This window comes from Manis pentadactyla, chromosome 12 (assembly GCF_030020395.1).
Source record: "Manis pentadactyla isolate mManPen7 chromosome 12, mManPen7.hap1, whole genome shotgun sequence".
NCBI lineage: Eukaryota > Metazoa > Chordata > Mammalia > Pholidota > Manidae > Manis > Manis pentadactyla.
The window spans coordinates 11902958-11925043 of record NC_080030.1 but is presented as its reverse complement, the minus strand read 5'-3'; the positions used below and the strand labels follow the sequence as shown (position 1 = coordinate 11925043).

The window sequence follows — 22086 nt, the reverse complement described above, 5'->3', positions numbered from 1 at the left end:
AGGGAGAGAATTTTCTGTTTTTTTTTCCTTAGGGCAGCTTGCAAGTAGTGTCTTAGAAACATCTTTATGCAGGTGTGAGTAAATAATTCACTACGTGCCTTGCGGAATGCAAATAACTTCCATTCACTGATATAACACTCTGGGAGAGAATTTTCTAAGCAGAGAGAGTCATGTGTGTAAGCACACAGAAGACAAAAGAAATTTTGAAATGTGTAAGACACCGTAGCAGGCTGAAGGCTTCCCTCTCACCCCCCAAAGAGGTCCATGCCCAGATCCCTAAAACCTGTGAATATGTTACTTTCCAGGGCAAAAGGGACAGTGCAGATGTCATTAAGCATCTTGGGATGGGGAGATAATCCTGGATTATCCAGGTGAGTCCAATATAATCACAAGGTTCCTTAAAAGAGTCAAGGAAGAGGGTCAGAGTCAGAAAAAGGCAGTGCGATGATGTAAGGAGGAGTCAGCGAGAGGTTTGAAGATGCTCCTCCTCGCTTCGTGGATGGAAGAAGAGGCCATGAGCCAAGGAATGCAGGCAGCATCCAGAAGCTGGGAAAGGGGGGAAAATGCGTTCTCCCCAGAGCCCCTGGAGGAACCCTGGCCATGCACACGTCTTGGTTTTGGCCCGGTGAAATCCGGCTTGGACTTCTGACTTCCAGAACTGTAAGATCTGGATGTGCAGTGTTTTAAGCCACTAAATTTGTAGTGGCTTGATACAGCAGCACTAGGAAGTACATCCAGAAAGTGCTCACAGTGTTGGAAGTGGGGGGAAGTTTGCCTGAGGTGGTGGGAGAGCAGGAGAGGGGAGCAGGCAGTGAGGTCAGATGGATGGGCTCTGAATGTTTGTGCTCCCTCAGATTAATACGATGAAATCCTAACCCCCAGGATGACGGGAGAAGGAGTTGGGGGTCTTTGGGAGGTGATGAGGTCATGAGGGTGGAACCTTCATGAATGGGATTAGTGCCCTGATAAAAGGGACCCCACAAAGCTCCCTGGCCCCTCCTACCATGTGAGAACACAGTGAGAAGACACCATCTATAATCCAGAAAGAGGTTCTTAACCAGAATGTGACCATGCTGGCACCCTGATCTTATGCTTCCCAGCCTCCAGAACTGTGAGAAATAAGTGTTTGTTATTTGTAAGCCACCCAGCCCATGATATTTTGTTACAGCAGCTCGAATGGACTAAGACAGTAGGGCTGTGGGGGTAGCGGGGGCGGTGGTGCAGAGATCCATTCTGGACAAGAGCGCCCCCGCTGGCTGTGTTTGCGCATTACAGGGAAAGACAGCCACAGGGGGACCCCTTTAAGAGGTGGCTAGGACCAACTGAAAGGTGGGGGTGGGAAGGGGGGTGCAGGGTTGGAGGAAAACAGATTTTAAATTATTAGGAGTAAAATCAATAGGGTGTTTGACTGCAAACAAAGTCTTCTAGTGCTCAGAGCGGCTGGCTTCTCTGATGCTCTGATGTTGATTCAGGGGTTAAATCAATGAGAAGGATATGTTCTATAACCCAAGGGAGAGAAGTTGCAGGCTAAAGTATGGCTTTCCTGGGCCTGAGGCCCTTTCACTTTTGTGACCCCTTCATCCTTAAAATCATTGTTTTAAAACTGATTGGTATACCTGACATGGGGTCCCTAGTGTAGTCAAAATCATAGCGAATAGAAAACAGCATGGTGGTTGCCAGGGGCTGGGAGAGGAGAGAACAGGGCGTTATTGTTGCCCGGGGACAGAATTTCAGTTGCACTAGGGAAAATGAGTTTTAGGAATGGACGGTGGGGATGGTTGCATGACTTTGTGAATGTACTTAATGCCATTGAACTGAGCCCTTAAAGATGGTTAAGATTTTAAATTTAACATTCAGTGTATTTTGCCACAATAAAAAGAAGTGGAAAAAAACTGCATTGGCGTAGAGATGAATTAATCTAGGTTGGATTATGAAATTTTAGTTTAAATCTTTGCAGTCGTATATAATTATTTCATATGACATATGATAAAAATATTGTACATAGTATAAAAGCTGTATGTTACATATTTATAGATTTCTTCTGATGTTAAAGGAAATTAAAATGAGAACATTTTTGTGGGCCCCTCTATTTTTTTTTTTAACCTGGCCTCCTTGCTGTTCTCTGAACATGCTAACACACACCTGCTTCTGGGGCTTTGCAGTAACCGTTCCCTCAGCCTAGAATATTCTTCTGCAGATATTTTTATGGCCAGATGTCTCACTCCAAGTTTCTGTTCAAATGTCACATCATCTGAGAAACCTTTTTCAGACTCAATATCTAAACTAGCACCCTCCCCCTCCCCTCCCCCCCACACTAATTCTATTTTCTTACTTCTCCTTTCCTTGATTTATAACTCTTATCACTCTTGAAATATATATCGTTTATTGCTTGTCTCTTCCCCACTAACATGTAAGCTCTTTGATGGCAGGGGTTTTGTTACTATATTTGTAGTAATTAGAATAGCGTTCACATGTATAAGGTGCTCAAAGTTTATTGAACAAATGAATGAGAAGTGCACGTTTTAAAGTAACGCGGACATTACCTTCGAAGGCTAACTCAATGAGCTCTCCTTTCAGAAGATATCATCAATCTCTCACCTTTCACCACCTCCGCGACGGTTTATTGTCATATACATCTTTCTGACACTTCTGCAGGTGACTCCTAATTGCTTCCCCCGTTTCGGCAGCGAGCAGCCTGCATCTTTTAGGCAGGTAATCAGATCTCTCATACTGCTGTTTAAAACTTGATTGTTTCGTGTCATTTTTAAAGTAGAATTCACACTCTTTACTATGGTCTGCAGCACTACAAGATGTATCTATCTGCTACCTAATTTGCTAACTTCTTTCTTTGTTTTTTTTTTAACACTTTCTTGCTCAAACTGCTTTAATATCTCCCAGACGTGCGCAGTGCCTCTCCACCGTAGGGCCTGTGTGTAGTTACTCCTCTGCCCTCACCAGTCTTCTTCAGCACCCTCACGTGTCTGTCTCTTTTATACGCAGGTCTCATCTTAAATTTCCTTTCTCAGAAAGGTCGTCACTGTCCACCAATCCAAAATAGCCTCTCCATTCACTCTTAATTTTGGTTTATGATAAGTTATAAAGAAAATGATCTTGATTATTAATTTTCTTTTCTTTCCTCTTGATTTTTTTTAATTTAAGTATCATTGATATACAATCTTATGATGGTTTCAAATATACAACACAGGGGGTTCAACAGTTACCCATATTGTTAAATCCTCACCCCCTCTAGTGCGGTTACTATCTCTTAATGTAGTACCATGTTACAGAAACATTGATGATATTCTCCATGCTGTGTGTATTACCATCCCCATGACCAACTTATATTGTGATTGCAAATTATTGTGTGGGCCCCTCTATTAGTGTCAGCCATGATCAGTGCAGACATTGGTCCCGGGAAATTGGGAGCAGGGAGGGAATGCATTTCAAATAATGGTGTGCATCAGACTTCCCTGGGAAGCTTATTAGAATGCATATCTCTAAGCCATGCCCTCTGAGGTTCAGACTCTGCAGATTTAGAGTGTGGTCCAGGAATATGCATTACTGACGGGCCCTGTATATGTTCTCATGCACTGGGCCCTGCACCATTCTTTGGGGCAGTGGAGTACCTTACGTAGGGGCACCTCCACACTTTTTAAAGTCCAGACTTAATCCCTTGTTTGCTGGGTTGCATTTCAAGTCTTGCTGGTGCTCAGAGCCTATTTCTTCATCTCTCCACGGGGATGATGACACCCATGGGATCATTGAGAGGCTCATTGGGTGCTCACAAAGCAACCCGGGGCAGCAGCTGAAATCTCAGCTCGGAGACAATTGAGGGGATGTGCAATCTCTGTTGGGAACACTGGGTGTGCTGAGGTGACATCTGGGGCAGTGTCAGCAGGGATAAATCGGCAGGCTGCACCCCAAAGGTTAAGGCATTGACTCAAGGGGAGCATCTGCAACCCATCGCAAGGTGTTTGGACGTGATGCGTGAGCAAAGACGCCAGCAAAGGGACAATCCCCAGCCCAGGAAGGACCTGCAAGAGGCTCAAAAGTCAGAAGGTGGTGGCAGCTCTGTGCTCCCAGAAGATGCATGGGCCAAGCCAATGGGATCCCTTTCTCTTTCATTTTGACCAAGAGGGACACTGGCCAATGGAGAGAGAGGGGTAGGGCCATTTATTCCCCCAGCATCTGGGTGGCAGCTCTGCAAGCAGTACCTCAGATAGGGGCACCTGTCCCTACAGATCTACCTCATCCCTTCAGACTTACACATGGCAAAGACAACTCCCCACAATTCCTAGCAGCACCTTGATTCTGTGCTATCCCATGCAGTTTCCCTACGTCCTGCCTACATCTTTTCAAATACAGGTAATTCTCATTATTCATGGCAGTTATGTTCTATAAAGTCTCCCAAATACTGAACCATTGCTCCCAGAGGAAATACAGAAATGAGTTCTTGGGAGCCTCTGGTCATATTTTTGTCAATGGATGAATACATAACCTTGTTTTATGTGTGTTTCTATTTAAATATATATTGTCCAATAAAATATATATTAATGTGAGTCATTAATGTTGAACTTGGCCAATAGCATTGCAATGCATGCCCAAACTTGTGTAAAACACACATTATCTGGGTAAGGCATATTGTAGTCTTCCAGAGGTTAGGAGTGTCAGCACTTCAGCACTATGCTGAGGGGCCATTTTAAACAGCAAAAACTAACCAAAGGCACAAAAATATGAAAAATGTGGCACTAGGTAGACCCTGAAAAGGACACTTGTTTAAATAGGAGAGCTGAAACAAGAAGGCAGGATGTCTCTGTTCAGCCTCAGCTGGGAATGGTAGGCCCCTAAATTCTTTCACAGCTCTGTGCCTATCTGCAAATGACAGTAAGAGCACCACAATATTAATCTCGGTGGTGGAGGTGGGGGTTATGAACACATTTCAGTGAGTTAGGCAATTTCACAAATACAAAAATCTCTGAATCATGAGGATCGACTGTCATCTCTTTGTAAAACTTTTTTTCAATTTCATGTGCTCTGTGTCCAGTTGGTATCCTGATTGGTACAGGGAGGAAAAGAACATTCCCAGGGAAGTCTGAGCCCCAGGGAGCCCCTGGTGACCCCCCAGGCTGCAAAGTCCCTTTTGAGATAAGGGAGCTGACTGTGATGCCCAGTGGTTCTGGGTCAGATATGGCTGATTTGAATCCCACCAGCTCTGCTCCTTCTCATTTCTGTGCTCCTGGGCAGGAGGCTCCCTTTTTTTGTGTGTAATTCTTGTATAATTTCCCTGTCAAATGGGCATACTTTATCCCATCTCTACTTGGTTTTTATGGGGACCTATGGAGATCATGCTGCACTTCCATACCTGTGAGTAATTTATGATTGGAAGTTTGCACTTCAGTTTTCCCCTTCACCAATATCGCCCACCCCCCAACTGCCTCCCCTGCGATAACCAGGCCATGGTGTGTGTTTAGGAGTCCGTTTCTGTTTTGCCTGTTTGTTTTTTAGATTCTGTATATAAGGGAAAGCATAAGGTATTTGTCTTTCTCTGCGCAGCTTATTCACTGAGCATGATACCCTTTAGGTTCATCCGCGTTGTCCCAGATGGCAAGATTTCATTCTTTTTTTATGGAAGCCTGGATTTGAACCTCAGAAACCCAGCGCCCAAATCCATCCTGTGAATTTCCAAGCTGCACCGCCCATAACGCGTTGTAAGGTTAGTGCTTGAGATACAAACAGTAGGCGCCTAATAAATGGTAATTATTATAATTTTTTAAAATGATAATTCTGCTGGAGGGAGCTCAGAGGGAGGTGGGTGAGGGGAGGGCGGAGCCATGGGCAGAGTCTGGTTCCGCGCGGGGCCAGCCGGCAGGGCAGGGGTGCGCCTGTCACCGCGCGGCGGCGCTGGACTAGGCAGGGGGCGGCGGACGCGGGTCCCAGCCGCTGACTAGGCGCCACGCGGGCTCGTAGCACACGCGCAGGTGGCGCTGGCGGAGACGCAGGCGCAACACGTTGCTGTCCACGTCCTGCCCGATCTTCTTGCAGTTGACGCTGCAGGTGAGATTCTTGTGCATGGCGGGCAGCTCCGTTCCATGTGAGAGATGTGACTCTCAAGCTCGTCGGCGCTCTGGGGAGGGGGAGGGACCGTGCTGGGGGTCAGGTGGTTTGGAGCGCTGGCCCAGCGCCAGTGGTGGGGGCTTAGGGGGCGGGGGGGGCGACACACCTGGACCAGGTGTTAAAGGAACACCCCTGGAGAGAGGGCGGGCCTCCGAAAGGGAGCCACACACCTAGGTCAGGTGGGCTTGCGAAAGGCGCACCCCTGGAGAGAGGCCGGGCCTCGGAAGGGGGAGCTACACACCTGGGCTTAGGTGCGTGAGGGAGCGCCCCGCCCGGGAGAGAGCAGAGCTGAGAGGCAGGCCTCACGCAGGGGCTGGGGGCGACGCACCTGGGCCAGATGCTCTTGAAAATGAACCTGCGACAGGGCAGGCTTGAGGGAAAGGATGCAACTGGGGAGCGAGGGGCGGGAGGACCTAGGATGTGGGAAAGCATCTGCTCAAGGTGCGCTCGGAAGCAGCCTCTTCAAACGTGGGCTGAGAGAAGGAGCTGGATGGCGACGGGGTGTGGGGGGAGGCGGGCAGAGGTTGAGGGACTTCTCTGAGACCCCCACCCCCGCAGGCCCTTCCCCCAGGCCACACCTTCATGAGGCCGCGGGTGATGTGCATCTCCTGGCTGTATTTCGTGCACTGGCGGATGGTTTCCCTCAACAGTCCTGCGGTCATATTCATTCTTTCCCGGGGGTGGGGGTGGGGAGGTAGAAAGCTCAGGGGGCTCCCGCGGGCCTCCGGACCCCTTCCTCCCGCGCGCCCCTCTCCAGTCTCCGCCCTCGTCCCCAGCCACCTGGCAGCAGCGCCCACTCCGCGCACCTGCAGCTCCGAGGTCTCGCGCATCTTCTGTGCCAGGGAAGCGCACACGCGATCGCTTCTCTGCTGCTGCTGTTTGCAGATGTTCTCGTTCTTGGCCATTTCTAGCAAGGTGTTCTTGGACTCCATCAGAAGTCGCTTGGCTTCGTACAGCGCCGTGGCGCACCCTGCGGGCGGGCGCGTGGGGCGTGGGGCGCCAAGGCCTCCCATTCCCATCCCTGGCTTTCTGAGCTCCCCACTCTCAATTCTAAGGCGGTGGTGGGGCCCTGGGCAAGGGGATTTATTGAGGGACTGGGAGGAAGTCCCGGGCAGAGGCGAGGCTGCTAGTGGAGTTACAGGCAGTGGTCTCTGGAAACGAGTGTGCGAGTATGGGAAGGGGTTGAAGCCGAAGAGCCGATCGAGCCCGTGGCTCCCCTGGAGGCTGGCTCTCAGGCCTCGCCCCTGCTCCAGGGGGTCAGTTCTCCAGGGAAAGCATCAGCGGAGAAGTACGGGAGAGGAGGGCACGGAGGCCCTTTCTGTGGGGGCCTACCTGGGGTGGAGGTGCGCACAGGGTCTGGAGGTGGCGTTTTCTGGCCCTAAGCGCTCAGGGTGGGGACGCGCTGGAGGTTCACCCAGGAGTGCCGGCCGGCCTGCTTCAGAACCTTGTCTAGCGGCTGGTTCATTAGGTCCGCAGCTTGGAGCCTCTCGTTAAAGCAGAAGCCCAGAGCGTCCCGGCAGGAGGCCAGGGCCTGGAGGAGGCGGGTGGAAGGAGAAAAACGCAGAGGAGAAGGGGGAGTGTGAGCTGAGAGGTTAGGGTAGGTGGGTGAAGTGATTTCTCTGCTGCGGACTGCAAAGCATTTCTGTCTCCAAACAACCTCTCCAGCTCTCGTTGCAACCAGAAAGGGGCGATTTCCAAGCCCAGGCTCCGATGCCCCGCTCCCTATCCTCTGTCTGGAAGCCTTTAATGACCCCCTGGGTCGGGAGAGGGGGAGCAGTAGGGGATGGTGGCTGCGTCCCGCCCCGGTCCTGGGTGTCAGTTTCTTAGGTTCTGTGCCTGGCTTTGCTCTGGCACGCCCAAGAAAGCTTCCCCCACCCCCCCATCAATTTCCCCATCTGCAAAGTGGAGGGGTAGCCTGGTTCTACCTACATCTCCCTCTCAGTCTTCCTGTATCATCTCTTGGCAGCACAACTGCATTCAGGGCTTATCCCACCCCTTCCGCTAGCTTTGGGGTCTCCTGTCCTCTGCTCTAGTATCAGGAGCTCCCTGCTGTCATCAGAGCCTCCTACACCCCTAGGATCTATCTCGTCTGGACCCCTATCTCCATCTACACCCTGCTTCTACCATGATAAAAGGAAGCATAATGAATTCCTTTAATACTTGAGTTATTTGAAAGTTATATTGTAACAGAAGTCTTTTCAAGTAATGACTCTATAGCATCTTACTATGCTGATGGACAGGGACTGCAATGGGGTGTAGGGGGGACTTGATAATATGGGCGAATGTTGAAACCACAATGTTGTTGATGTGAAACCTTCATAAGATTGTATATCAATGATACCCTAATTTAAAAAAAAAACAAAAAACATTAGTCTTTTCACATATGTATATACCCATATAACACACATCTCATCAAAATAAGGAATATTTCCATCACCCCAGGAATTTCTCTGGTGCCCCTTTCCCCTCCCCACTAAGCTGCTTTTTAGATGGGTTTTGCCTGTTCTTTAAGGGGTCTGTAAACTACAGCCTATGGACAGGTTGCCTCTCTGTAACTAAAACTTTATTGGAACCCGGCCCCACTCATTCATGGACCAATTGTCTCTGGCTGTTTTTGTGCTATATGAGCCCTAACTGAATAGTTTTGACAGAGACTGTTCCACACACAAAGCCTAAAATATTTATTATCTTTTGCTTTAAGAAAAAACTTTTGAAATCTAGAACTTCATATATACAGAGTCATACAGGGTGTGTGCTTTATGGCTAGCTTCTTTTGCTGAATATCCTATCTTTGTGATTCATCCATATGGGTAAAAAAGAATGGATTTAAAAAGTCTCCCATTCACTAATTCAAATATTCAGCAAGCCCTTCCTGCATACCAGGCAGTGTGCTGGGGAGGAGGGATGCAGTGGGGAAAACTGAACCAGGTCCCGCCTGAAAAAGTCACAGAGTCAGCATGTGCGGAGTAGATCGGCTAGTGAATGGATCACAGACATGGGGATCATCTGGGCAGGGTGCATGGGATCGAGAGAGGTGTTTTGCTTTTTTTTTAAACATGGTATACATATTCAGTTGACCCTTGATCAACATGGATTTGAAGTACATCTACTTACATGTGGATTTTTTTCAATAAATATACTTGAAAGTGTTTTGGAGATTTGCAGCAGTTTGAAAAAGCATTATTTTTTCTCTAGCTTAACTTCATTTTAAGAATAGGTATATAATACCCATAACATACAAAATATGTGTTAATTGACTGTTTATGTTATTGGCAAGGCTTCCTGTCAACAGTAGGCTATTAATAGTTAAGTTTTTTGGGAGTCAAGAGTCATACATGGATTTTTGACTGTGCAGGGGTCAGTGCCCCAGCCTCTGCATTGTTCATAGGTCTACTATAATATACATAATATATTAACATTATAAATTATTACTAATACATTAATGTACTAATAATATATAGTAATAAAAATATATTAATATTTTATACAGATATCTTGATATATTGATATATAATAAGTAATATAAAATATGAGACAACACATAGTGGAATATTACTTGGCCTTGAAAAAGAAGGAGTTATTGCCATTTGTGACAACACAGATGAACCTGGAGGATGTCATGCTAAATGAAATAAGCCAGATGCAGGAAGATCTCACTCATGTGGAATCTAAAATAGTCAAATTCATTGAAGCAGAAAGTAGAATGATGGCTGCCAGGGGCTTTGGGGAGGGAGAAGTGGGGAGATGTTCATCAAGGGGTACAAAGTTTCAGTTATGCTAGATAAGATTAAGTTCTGGAGACCTCATGTACCACAGTGTGACTCTATTTAATAACACTGTATTTTATCATTGAAATTGGCTAAGAGGGTGGATCTTAAGTGTCCTCACCACACACAGAAAGGTAACCACGGGATGTGATGGATATGTTAATTACCTTGATTATGGTGATTATTTCACATTGTATATGTACAGCAAATCATCAGGTTGTACACCTTAAATATATGCAATTTAAAAATGTCAATTATACCTCAATAAAGATGGGAATAGAAGATACCTGAGCTGAAACCACAGCCCCACCACTGCCTAGCACAGTGCCTTGGGTGAGGTTGTGTTTCTCTGAGCCTCAATTTCCCCATCTCTAATGAAGGGACCATCATCTCTCTTTTACAGGAGTGTTTTAAAGGAGTTAATGACTGCAAAGGGAACAACACAGAGGGTGTATTCATTGTTATTTTGACGGCCAACTCCATCTCAGAGCGCCAGTTTTCCTATTTCACAAATGGAAATACGGAGTGTCAGGTCTGGGTGGGGGTGGGCATGTGGGTGGCGGGGTTTTCTGTGGCTACAGTTCCCAAGGGCGGAGCAGTTTGCCTACCAGGCAGCCATGGATTCCCCTGTCACCCCCTTAACTGGGCCCCAGGTATTTCCAAAGTTGAGCAGGGCCGCAGATTTTTCCATATCTTTCTCCATCTTCCTCTTTATGCTCTTTAACTCATGCTTCTCCTGGGTAAGCTTGCTGTCAACTCTGTCAGGGATCTGCAAGACAAGGAGAGAAGCTCTCACACCCTTGGGAGAGGGCTGGAGGGAGAATACTTCTTCCAGGCTCATGGAGGGGTTTCCAATTTCATAAACTCTGGGTTTGGAGAATACAGTTGGGGGCACTCTCACCTTTTGGGGATCCCACTCCCTGAGAAGGCTTTATCCTTTCAGGGGGCTCTCACTAGGGGTGTCTTACCCTCTAGAGAATGGGCTGGGAGCCTCTTTCTGTTACAGGAAGGGGTCCAGTGAGCTGGGAGGAAGGTGACTTAACTTCCTTAGGGGAAGGTTGTTCTCACTCTCTGGGGCTGGAGGGTGCCCCTTCCTTGGGGATGGTATTACCCGCCTTCCTGGCTTGATGTAGAGGCATCTCAACATAGGGGTGGTCAGGATTTGCCTTTTGGGGTCTTACTATCTGGATTTGGGGACTGGGAGTAGGAAACCCATCCTGTGGGTGGGGTCTCCCCTCTCCAGGGAGGGTGGGATGTCTGTCCTTTTTGGTGTGTGGAGGTCTGAGGATTTCACCAGGTCTGGGACTAGGGGTCTCACCCTTTCCCCCTGGTTGGGGGTTTAACTGTCATGTACAGGGGCTGGGCGTCTGAAGGTCCCAACCTGTAGGTAAGAACCTCTTCCTTTCTCCTCAGATGAGGCCTGGGGAGGAGTTCTCACTTCCTGAATCTGGTGAGGTGGGAGTTGAGGTTTAAAAAAATTGGGGGGAGAGTTTCATGGGTTGGGACCAGCACATCAACTGGGAGCTTCGAGTGTGTAGTCACTGGGACTGGAGCATTGAGGGTCTCATGCCCAGGGGAGCGTCTCACCATCTGAGCCTGGGGGCTGGGTGGGTGATTTCATTCCCAGGCTGCAGGGTGTGGATTTTGAGCACTTTGGGAAGAATTTCATCTGACTCGGAAATCCCACCTTCTCTCCCTGGCTCGGGAATTGGGCTCGATTTCCCTTCTAAAGGCATGGCGGCTGAGGACCTCATCCTCTTGGGAGAGCCTCACCCCCTAGCTCAGAATAGGGGCCTCTCATCTTGCGGGCGTTCTCATCTCGTGCCCTTCCTGGAGCTGGGGTCTGGGCGGGGGGCATTCTCTCTGCAGGGAGGGTTTTTCCCGGCTGAGCTTCCAGGGACTGATGACTCAGTCTTTGCGAGTGGGCGCGGGGAGAGGCGTGGTCTCACCTCCTCCGCCCTGGGCGGGTAGTCCTGCAGCTTGACGCTCTGCTGGTTGATCAGCAGGCCTTTGCTCACTTCGCCGAGCCTGCGGTCGGTAGCTTGAGCCTGCGGTCGGTAGCCTGACGCTAGCGCTGCAGGAGCCGCAGCTGCCCATCAATCCAGACACGCGGCGGTGAGGCGCGCCTCACGCGCGTGCGCAAGCATCACCCTGGCCGGCTGCTGGGCCAGCGCGTCGCGGTGCTTGGGTGGCTTCAGGCGGGCGTGCTGGGCACGCCGCTTTGTTTTGCTGTTCCACGGTGGCTTCTCCACCGTGCTGCCCGCCTTTGAGCATCTCCACGGGGAAGCGACAGGGCGGGATGTAGGCGTCGCGGCAGGGCTGGCGCGCCACGTGCGGGTCCCTTACGCTGCCCTCAGGTTGCCGCATGATAACTGCCTCCTGCTCGCAGCGCTCGGCCAGCTGCTGCGCCTTCAGCGTCGTGGCCTTGGCCGCCTCGCGCCGTGCCGCAGCCCCCACGCGTGTGGCCTGGCTGCGCCCAGCCGGGGGAGTCAGCACGGGCATCGTCCTTGCTCCGTGTCCCGGCCTGGCCTAGGGTTCTCCACCCCAGCCAACCACCCGCAACTCCTTCCTGGCCTGAAGAGCGAGTGGCACAGAATGCCCGTCACCATAACCACTGTGACAGCAGAGCAGACAGATTCCAGAGGCGGGGGAGGGGAAAGGCTACCGGGAGGCGCTGGTTGGAGTCTTAGCTTTGGAGCGCCACAGAGGGGGCTTGGAATCCTGGCCCCTTGAGAAAGTAACTTCATTTAAACTCCTCTCTCCCTCTTGCTTCTACCTTTCCAGCCACAAGGGCTTTCTCCCACTTCTTAGGACATGCTAAGCTCTTTCCCACTTCAAAGCTTTGGATTTGTTGTTCATTCTGCATGGCATCCTCCCTCCCATGCCCTTTGCACGGCTGGCACCTTTTCCATCTTCAGAACCCAAGCTTAAAATATCACCATCTTAACTGGATTTTTCCTTAGCACTATATCCAAGCCCTACTCTCTCTCATCACTCAGGATTTTTAGTGCCAGCCCCAGGAATGGAAAAGTTCAGAGCCAAGAAACAGTAAGAACTGTAGTGGCTCTTGAGGACACCCTGGCTACTATTGCAGAGCTCTCAACTCCATCTTCTGTCTCCAGAAGTGGCACCGCCACCAGGGCCACCAACCCTGTCAGTTGTCTATGGTACCTGCATCCCTGCCTCTTTAGTTCCCAGGGTCCAATCTGGCTGAAGGTCATTGGTTTAGCCTGTGTCACATGGCCAGGCCCTAGCTGCAAGGGAAATTGGGAAAGTGAGTCATGTGTGAACTTCTTGTTTCTATGGGGGGGAGGAAGGACTTTGCATGCGGAATTCCTCCAACAGGAAGCAGATCAGAACCTGGGGAAGAAAAAAGAGACAACTGCCCTCCATCCCTTCCTCATAATCCTCCATCCTGTCACTTTGCTTGTTTTCTTATAGTGATGGAATTTTTACTTGGACAATTGGTAGGCACCTCAAACTCAATAGATCCCAAACGAAACTTCAGATTATACCCCCAACGTTTTTCTTCTAGTGCCCCTTTGACTTGATAGTTGGCCCCCCCTCTCCATTGCTGTGTTAAAAACATAAGAAGCTTCCTTAAAATTTTCACATCCACGTCCAACCCATCTGTAAGTTCTCCCTTCCCTACCCCCAATAGGATCATTTTTTCTCCTCCACTGCTGCCACCAGCATTCTTATTCTCTCACTCGCCCTTTTCTCCTTAAATTTATTCTCCACACTGAAGCCAGCACTATGTTTTCACCTAAGCACATCCCTTTCTTACTTAAGCCCCTTCGGGGAATCTTGTACTTAGAATCAAACCAAACTCCTTACTTGCAAAGCTGTGTATGATGTGGCTTTTCTTTCTTCCCTGAACTAACTCACCTTCTACCTCCCCTCTGCAGGCCCATTCACTGTGTTCCCATCTTTGTGTTTCTTTAACACATCATGCTAGTTCCTACCCCAGGGCCTTTGCACCAGCTTTTATGCTTTCAGTTGGATCCATTTCCCTCAAGAGTTTTACCTGGCTGGGCTCTTAGTGTCCTTCAGGGAGGTCTTACCTCTTAGCTCTTCTTAGATTATTCAAAATATTCTCTTAGTCTTACAGTTTCTTCATGTAGTGTCTTACAGCACTTTCCACTCTCTGAAAGTCTCTTATTCATTTGTTTGTTTGCTTTAAAATTTTCAATCTCCCCCTACCCCTGCAATCTGCCCAGGAAGAATCTAAGAGCTTTGAGAGCAGGACCCTTGCTCTCAAGTGCCTAGCTCAGCTCATGGCACATGGTAGGTCCTCAGCACATATGCAATGAAGGAATGGGTGGCATCAGTCACATGCTGTGACCCCTTATTTGGTTTTTTTTTTGAGACAAAATTCTCATAAATAAAAACTAACCATTTTAAAGTGCACAATTTGGAGGCATTTAGTGCATTCACAGTGTTGTGCACCCACCAACTCTGTCTCATTCTAAAACATTTTCATCATCGCAAAGTAAAACTCCAAGCGCCATGGTCTCGCTCCAGTCCCTTCTTCCCCTAGGTCTTGACAACCACTAGTTGACCTTCTGTCTGTATGGATGTACCTGTTCTGTGTGCTTCGTGTAAACTAATAATACACAGTGTGACCTTTGTGTCTGGCCTCTTTCACTTAGTGTAATGTTTTCTAGATTCATGCATATCATAGCATTCATCAGTACTTCATTCCCTTTTATGGCCACATCTTGTTGTGTTCATATACCATGACTTTGTTTATCCATCGATCCATTGATGGACATTATATTTGCTTTTTACTTGTCTCCTTTGTCCATCTTCCCCATCAGACTATGAGCCTCAGGAGGCTCTCTTCTATGTCGCTGTATCCCAGCACTCAGCATGGATTGTGGCTCATAGTTAGTAATCAATGAACATTTATTAAACAAATACATGAGTGAGGGAATGAATAAGCATTTTCTTGTCAGGGATTGGGAGGTGCAAGGATGAAGAGGGGATGAATGGCCCTGGCTTTGCAAGACCAAAGTAGCACTCAGTAACAGGGAAAAATAAGATGGACAACCGAAGGCTCCCAGGCCAGCCGTGCTGGAGAGCCACCAGGGTCACCAGGAACAGATGGGGGCAGGAACTCTGGGTGGTGGAGGCTTGTTTCAGGGATACACAGGAATGTGGGGTTAGCACAGTCACCAGTGTCTAGACGCAGTGGTATCTGACTCAACAGATCTTCACCAGAGTCAGGAGAGAGTCAGATGCTGGAGCCAGACAAACTTGAGTTCAACATATGATTCTGACACCTGCTGTCTGTGCAATCTTGAGCAAGTTGCTTGACTTCTCTGTGCCTCTGTTTCCTCCTCTGTCTTCTAGGGTAATGGGATCGTGGCATGGATTAAATGAGTTGATATGCAGAATGTGCTTAGCATGGCGGCTGACACAGAGTAATCCTTATGTAGGTGTTTACTTTGCATTCTTATTGAATGCATGAAGACTTGACGAATAAGCAATTCTAATGCCAGGAGGTGGAGAGAGGGTTTTGCGGGGAACCAGGGAGGCAGCTCGCTTGGAGCAACACCCTGTGCCCAACCACCCACTCTTGCTTGGTTCCTTTGCTGCTTGTTTTCCCAGCCAGAGCATTGCACTGGGCTGGCTGGCTGCCTGGTATGTGGAGCACCTCTGTGGTGCTCAAACTACCGGAGGGGCACCCGAGGAGGCCTTCTCGTGTGTCAGATCTGCATATGAAGGATTTTGGCTCCAGCAGGAGCCTCTGGTGAAGGTCATTAGGGCTGCGGGTCGGGGTGTAGCCATGTCCCATTCTGGATTTCTCAGTGGTTCAATCTATTCATGCCAACACACTCCTAGTATATATCTCTATTCTCCAAGCACTGAAATTGGCACATCGTGCTCATCCACCAACTATTCATTTTTATCTTCCAACCCAAGTTTGACTATGTCAGCTTCTAGAACTCCCCTTGAGTTCCTGGCCCTGATATCTTTGTCTAGTCTAGACACCTTTCTCTAGCACAGGGAAACCATCTTCTGCTCTGCTGGTTGCATGCTGTGCAGGCAGGAACTATAGACTAAATGTCTGTGCCTTCTCCAAATTCATTTGTTCATTCCTAATGCCCAGTGTGATGGTATTTGGAAGCCCTTATCAATAGGATTGGTGACCTTATAAAATGGGACCCCGCGGAGCTCCCTGGCCCCTGCCACCATGGGAGGACAGTGAGAAGACACCAATCCGTGAACCAGGGAATTCTCACCAGACACGGAATCCTTCCGCACCTTGATCTTGGACTCCCCAGCCTCCAGAAATGTAATAAATAAATATGTTGTTTATAAGTCACCTGATCTATAGTATTTTGTGACAGCAGCCTGAACACAGTAAGACAGCAAGTGCCTACAGGGAACCCTAGCAGCTGGGGGTAGCTCTCAGTCTCCCAGAGATTCAGCTCCATGTGGCTGAACAGAAACGATGCAGCTCAAAAATTGCTGCGGGTATATTTCTATACATATGCAGAGGGCTGGGAAAAAATTTTCACAACTCTTCAAATCCAAGTACTTTCTTAAACTAACCAATAAGCCTGTTTTTATGTCATTAAAGTAATGGATACACATTGTGAAAAGCACAGAATAATATAATGAGAATAAGAATCATCTGTCATTTTACCATCCAGAGATATCTATTCTGAAAATGTTTTGATTTTCGCTGTAGCCATTTCTCTACCCCTGCCCCTATATATAGTTATAGTTATACACATCTCCCTCCTCCCAACGTACTGAAGTCCACATATTTCTAACTTAGCCCAATGGGGAATAGTGTTTGTGAAACTAGCTCTCTGATTTTTATAATGAAGAATGCTTTACAGAAATTCCTTTTTGCAGCCGTCTTTGCAGGGACCACCTGTTCCATATAATGAGTACTACAAAGTGGGGAACAGAATCTGTCTTTGGATTCAACAGAGTGAAACTGCAGGATGTATGAGGATGGAGAACCTTCTGAAACTTCTAGCTTTTCTTTCCTTTTTTTTGTTTGGTAGTGCATGGAGATGCCCTTCACTCTGAAGTCTTGGCAGGTAATTATCAGAGGCCCCTTTTTAGGTTCCCCAATGTCTTCCCTTCTGGGGCACCAGGTTCTACTTTTAGCAGGTGCCCCCCTTTCTCTTGGAGATAATCACATCAGTTGGTCTCTCGTTCCAGGGGGATATGACCTAGAATCAGTTTTGTCTTTGAGAAATGAGGTCAATTTCCTGGGGGAGGCGTCAGGAGACCATGGGAAGCCCCAGGCTGGGAAAAGAGGTTCTTCCCAGTCACCTGTAAAGGTGGCCACTGTGCTGGTCGGGGAGGGATAAGGGCTGTTCCCTGTGACCCTGGTGCCTCTCAGTCCCTTGAAATGGCTCAGGCAAAGGTCATTGGTGTCCTCCTGCAATTGACAAATTCCATTCAACTTGACCTCCAGGTGGCATTTGAGATTGTCCATCACCTGAAGCTTGAATCTCCTTCCCTCTCTGGAATGTTCTTCTCCTGAATTTTCACATGGCTCACTCTCAGTCATCCTTCAGGTCTCTGCTCAAATGTCTCCTGAAGAGCCCTCACTTGGCCATGTTATCTGAAGTTTCATACCCCCCCCCATGAGTTATATTCTTCCTTCTCCTCATGGTACTTTCCATTTGTGATTCTCAGGCCTCCCTCTCTTAAATATCAACTCACCGAATCTTCGATGCCTAGCCCCATTCCTGGCACAGAGCAAGCCCTTAATACTTATTTGTTGAATGACTGAGTGATGGTGACCCTGCCATGCTTGGACATAACCCGTGTGTGCACCAAGCAAAAGGACTTTCTGCTGTTTCTCCCATGGCCATTCCTTGTCTGGCTGCTCAACCTCCAAGCATCCTTCTTATTTACTGGGGAACCCACATTAGGTGCGAGGCAGGATTGACAAAGGACCTCAGCTACTGCTGTGGGTGGGATGGTGGCTCCCCAGAAGACAAGTTGAAGTCCTGACCCCTGGCACCTGTGAAGGTGACCTTGTTTGGGAAACAGTCTTTGCAGATGGAATTAGTTAAATGAGGTTACCCTGGGGCAGGGTGGGCACTTCATCCAGTGACTGGTGTCCTTACATGAAGGCTGTTTGGAGATACAGACACACCCAGAGAAGGTGGCCATGTGAAGAAAGAGGCAGAGACTGGAGGGATGCATCTACAAGCTGAGGACAGCCCGGGACTGGAGGCAACCAGCAGAAGCTCCTTTAGGATCCTCCACTAGTGTCCTCAGAGGGAGCCCAGCCCTGCCCACACCTTGATTTCAGACTTCTGGGTTCCAGGAGTGACAGAAAACAAATTCCCATTATCTTAGGCCACCCATTTTGTGGACTTTGTTAAGGCATCCTAGGAAACTAACGTAATAATGCCTCTGTTCTTTTAGTCTGGGGTGCTCTGCCTACTCTTGGCCCGTCTTTATGTGGCCTTCTCTACCACCTGTGCACACTGGCAGCACCTCTTCAATGCTCGAAGAGCAGTACCAGAGAAAAGCAGCCATAACTTCTGCTGCTTGGTTGAGTTCATCTTCTAATTTCCAGGCTTGCCATCTGAATCCTCCCCTATTCTGCTGGAGCCTCCTTTGAACCAAAGCCGCCAGATTCCCGAGGTCGGGAGCCTGTTGATAGGGTCCACGAAGATCTGCCTCCTGCGGTGCAGAGCAGGCTGTTGATGGATGGACAGTGGAACTGGAGGGCCACCAGAAAATCTCTTTCCTAAAAGGTTGATTGATCGATCAAGTTAACAGATATTTACTGCGCTCCTGCTCTGCGTTGGCGCCGGACTGAGAACCAGGAGACGCCCTCCAGTGGGGGAGGCGGAAAGTGAAAACTAAAATAAGCCACTAAGATCATGCCAGATGGAAGAAACTGCGTGAGGTGCTGTGACAAATCATTTCAGTTCTATTTTCATTTCAGTTATAGGCACGTCATAAGCAGGATAACAAACTGCCAAAATGACAGGATTCTATTTTTTTTTATTGCAAAACAGGCATAGCATAAAATTTACCATCTTGACTGTTTTTAGGTGTACAGTTTAGTAGCATTGAACACACTCCTATTGTTGGACAACCATCCCCACCATCCATCTCCAGGACTTTCTCATTTTACACAGCTAGTGCTCTGTCCCCACGAAGCACTAACACCCCCTCCCTGCCCCCCAGCCCCTGACACCCACCCTTGTATTGATGTCTGGGTGAATTTGCTGCCTCTAAGGACTGCATACATGTGGAGTCAAATATTTGTCTTTTTATGACTGGCTTATTTCTCTGAGCATCATGTCGTCAAGGTTCATCCATGGTGTAGCCTGTAGGCATGATTCTAATTTTGAACTAGGAATAATATCCCCACCTGGAAAATAATCCACCAACATTTTCATGGTGATTATGAATAGGATTTGGGAGACTTTTTTGCTTCCTTATACACTTTCTGCGTTTTCAAGATTTTTTGCAATGAACACGCAGCATCTTGATCATGGAAAAGGCCTTTACAATGTTTCCCCGCCCCGTTCCTTCCCTCTTCCCTGCCAGTGATGCTTCCCAGGGCCTCCTTCTAGCGTTCCCAGCCCCTGGATCTCCCGCTGAGGACACTTCTGCTGTTGCAGTCTACTGGGGCTCATTGCCTTCTGGTTTACTATTTTTTTGAAGATTAGATGGATAATTACATTTCTTTATTTTTCCGATTCATTTGGATTGAGATATAACCGAAATGTGCAATAAAACCTCCCCCACCCTCCCGCCCAAGACGCATGGTTTTACTCTCTGTGGTCTCAGTTGCTGGCGGTCAGCCTCCGTCCAGAAGCTGATCCTCCAGAAGGTGGGCAGCAGCCTTGTGCTGGGTCCCAGTGCCTGTGCCCGCCGCCTCACTCCGTCCCATCACACAGGCATCTCAGCATCTCACATCATCGCCGGAGGAAGGGTGAGTGCAGGACAGTAAGATATTTAGGCAACAGGAGAGGCCACATTCACATAATTTTTATTATAGTATCTTGTTAGAATTGTTCTATTTAATTGTTATTAATCTCTTACTGTGCGTGATTTATAAATTTATCAATTAAACCTATAGGCATGTAGGTATAGGAGAAAAACCTAATATATATAGTGTTGGTTATTACCTGCCATCATTTCAGAAGGGACCATCGTAACATTGTGTATGTTTAAAATGTGCAACCTGTTGATTTGATACGTATATATATATATATATATATTGCAAAATGGTTGCTACCCTAGCCATCATAAATCCTTTAAAGTTACAGTTCAGTGGCATTTAGTACATTCATGATGTTGTGCAATGATCACTACTACCTGGCTCCAGAAATTTTCACACCCAAAAACCATCAGAGGTCACCCCATCACCCCCTCCCTCCAGCCGCTGGCAACCATGTATCTGCTTTCTGTTTCTGGATTTATCTGTTCTGAACATCTTATGTAAATATAAGCAGACTGAATTTCGGGGAGGGGGCGAAACTCAGCCCCTCATCTTTCTCTGCATCACCTGCTCAGACTTTCCTTTTCTTTTCTCCCCTGAAATCCTATTGGGGGGTTTCAGACACTTCATTTGCATATCAGGCCACTCTGGTAATGCGGGATAGATGGTGGTTTCGGAGAAGGAGGACCTGGCCTGCCCACCTCCTCCCACAGCTCCTGTGCTCCCTCTGGAGCCCTGGGGATGATAGGGAAGCTGCCAGCTGATGATGAGACCCCCCTCTCCCTTAATGACTCTGGGGGCTGCGGGGATGCTTCAGGCCAGTTCTGCCCTAATTAATTAATAGGGAGCGCTTCCCACAGAGGAATTAGCCTCAATTCTTCCACCTCAGGCTCCTCTTGGCTCGGTCCCTGCTCAGGCCCCATCCCACAGTCATATGGGACAGTCGGGGATGCTCCTTCTGGGCTGGCCTGCTGTCCTAATGCTAGAGCCAGAGCGGGAGCCGCCAGTCAGAGTGGACCTCTGATGGGCTCAAACCCTGGCACCACCACTTGGTAGCTATGTAGGCCTAGACTCAACCTCTTTGAGCCCTTTGTACATCTATAAAAGGGAGGCAGTAGCCTTTCCCTTCCTGGCAGTATGAGCGAGAGAGACTTGCAGAGCCTGGGGTTGGGGTGTGACATGTAAGCGATTGCCAAAGTGCTCTGTAATTAAGATTAATAATAGTGGGATATCATTGGACTATTCACGTTGAGAGGTGATGGATATGTTTATGGCCTGTTGGTTTCACAGGTGGACACTTATCTCCAAACTCACTGAGTAGTGTGTGAAACACAACTGAGCTTTTTTACATGTCAATTATACCTCAATAAAATGGATTTAAAAATAAAGGAAAAGGGCAATGAAATACAGTGTCTCTGCATTTATCTGTAATTTAGAAACAGTGAAATATGTCCATTTTTTTCCTTATGAGTTATTCTTTGGAGATATCTTCTCCCAGTCAAAGGCAATAAAGATATTCTCTTATCAAAGATAAATAATATTTCAATATTATTCATGAAAATAACTAAAAAATAATTATAAAATTATTTAAAACATCTACAGCCAGCAAAATATCAAAAGAGAATCAGTAAAAGCATTGACCTTGGCCATCCTTTCTTTGGGTTGCTGATAGTTTGTTCATCATAGATTTTTATATTCACTTTGTTTTTTTTAAATGTTGCATGGAAATATTGTTTACCTTAAATACTGAGTTTTTGGTGCTCCTTTCCTTTTTTTATTGAGGTGAAAGCTATACAATATAAAGTTCACCATTTTAAAGAGTACACTTCAGGGACATTTAGGGCATTCACAATATTGTGCAACCATCACCTCTGTCTAGTTCCAGAACATTCCATAAGCCCTAAAGGAGGCCCTGTGTGCATTAGCAGTCACTTCCTAATCCCCTTCCCCACCCCTGGCAACCACTGACCTGCTTTCTGTCTCTATGGACGTGCCTGTTCTGGACGTTTCATATACATGGGATCACACAACACGTGGCCTTTGTGTCTGGCTTCTCTCACTAAGCGTGATGGTTTCAGGGTTCAGCCACATTGTAACATGCATCCCGTACATTTTACACCTATGGTCAGTTTATCCTTTGCCTCAACCTCATCCAAGCCCTGGAGAATCATAGCAGCTAACTTTCATTGTGCCCTTCATGTATGCTTCATTTTAAAAAGATATAATTGACATATAACACTAAGAATAAGGTGTACAACA

At 47.8% G+C, this 22086-nt stretch overlaps 2 protein-coding genes across 3 annotated transcripts in view; one reads left to right on the top strand and one right to left on the bottom strand.

The window, feature by feature from the left end:
• The window catches only part of SLC1A6 (solute carrier family 1 member 6), a 57418-nt gene that overhangs the window by 5194 nt on the left and 30138 nt on the right, over positions 1–22086 (top strand). The window contains exon 1 of one of the 2 annotated variants that reach the window (XM_036895612.2): positions 5926–6054. The exons of the other annotated variant lie outside the window; for it this stretch is intronic. The gene's annotated coding sequence lies outside the window, so the exon portion shown is untranslated. Of the gene's footprint in view, positions 1–5925; positions 6055–22086 lie in introns of those variants that run through there. 2 annotated transcript variants of the gene reach the window in all.
• TEKTL1 (tektin like 1) lies at positions 5748–12383 on the bottom strand. The gene is given in 10 exon segments (XM_057489563.1): positions 5748–6085; positions 6088–6124; positions 6380–6469; positions 6693–6792; positions 6925–7084; positions 7447–7645; positions 9722–9736; positions 10561–10650; positions 11831–12142; positions 12144–12383. Coding segments are annotated over 10 exon segments (1422 nt in total). The 3' UTR covers positions 5748–5906.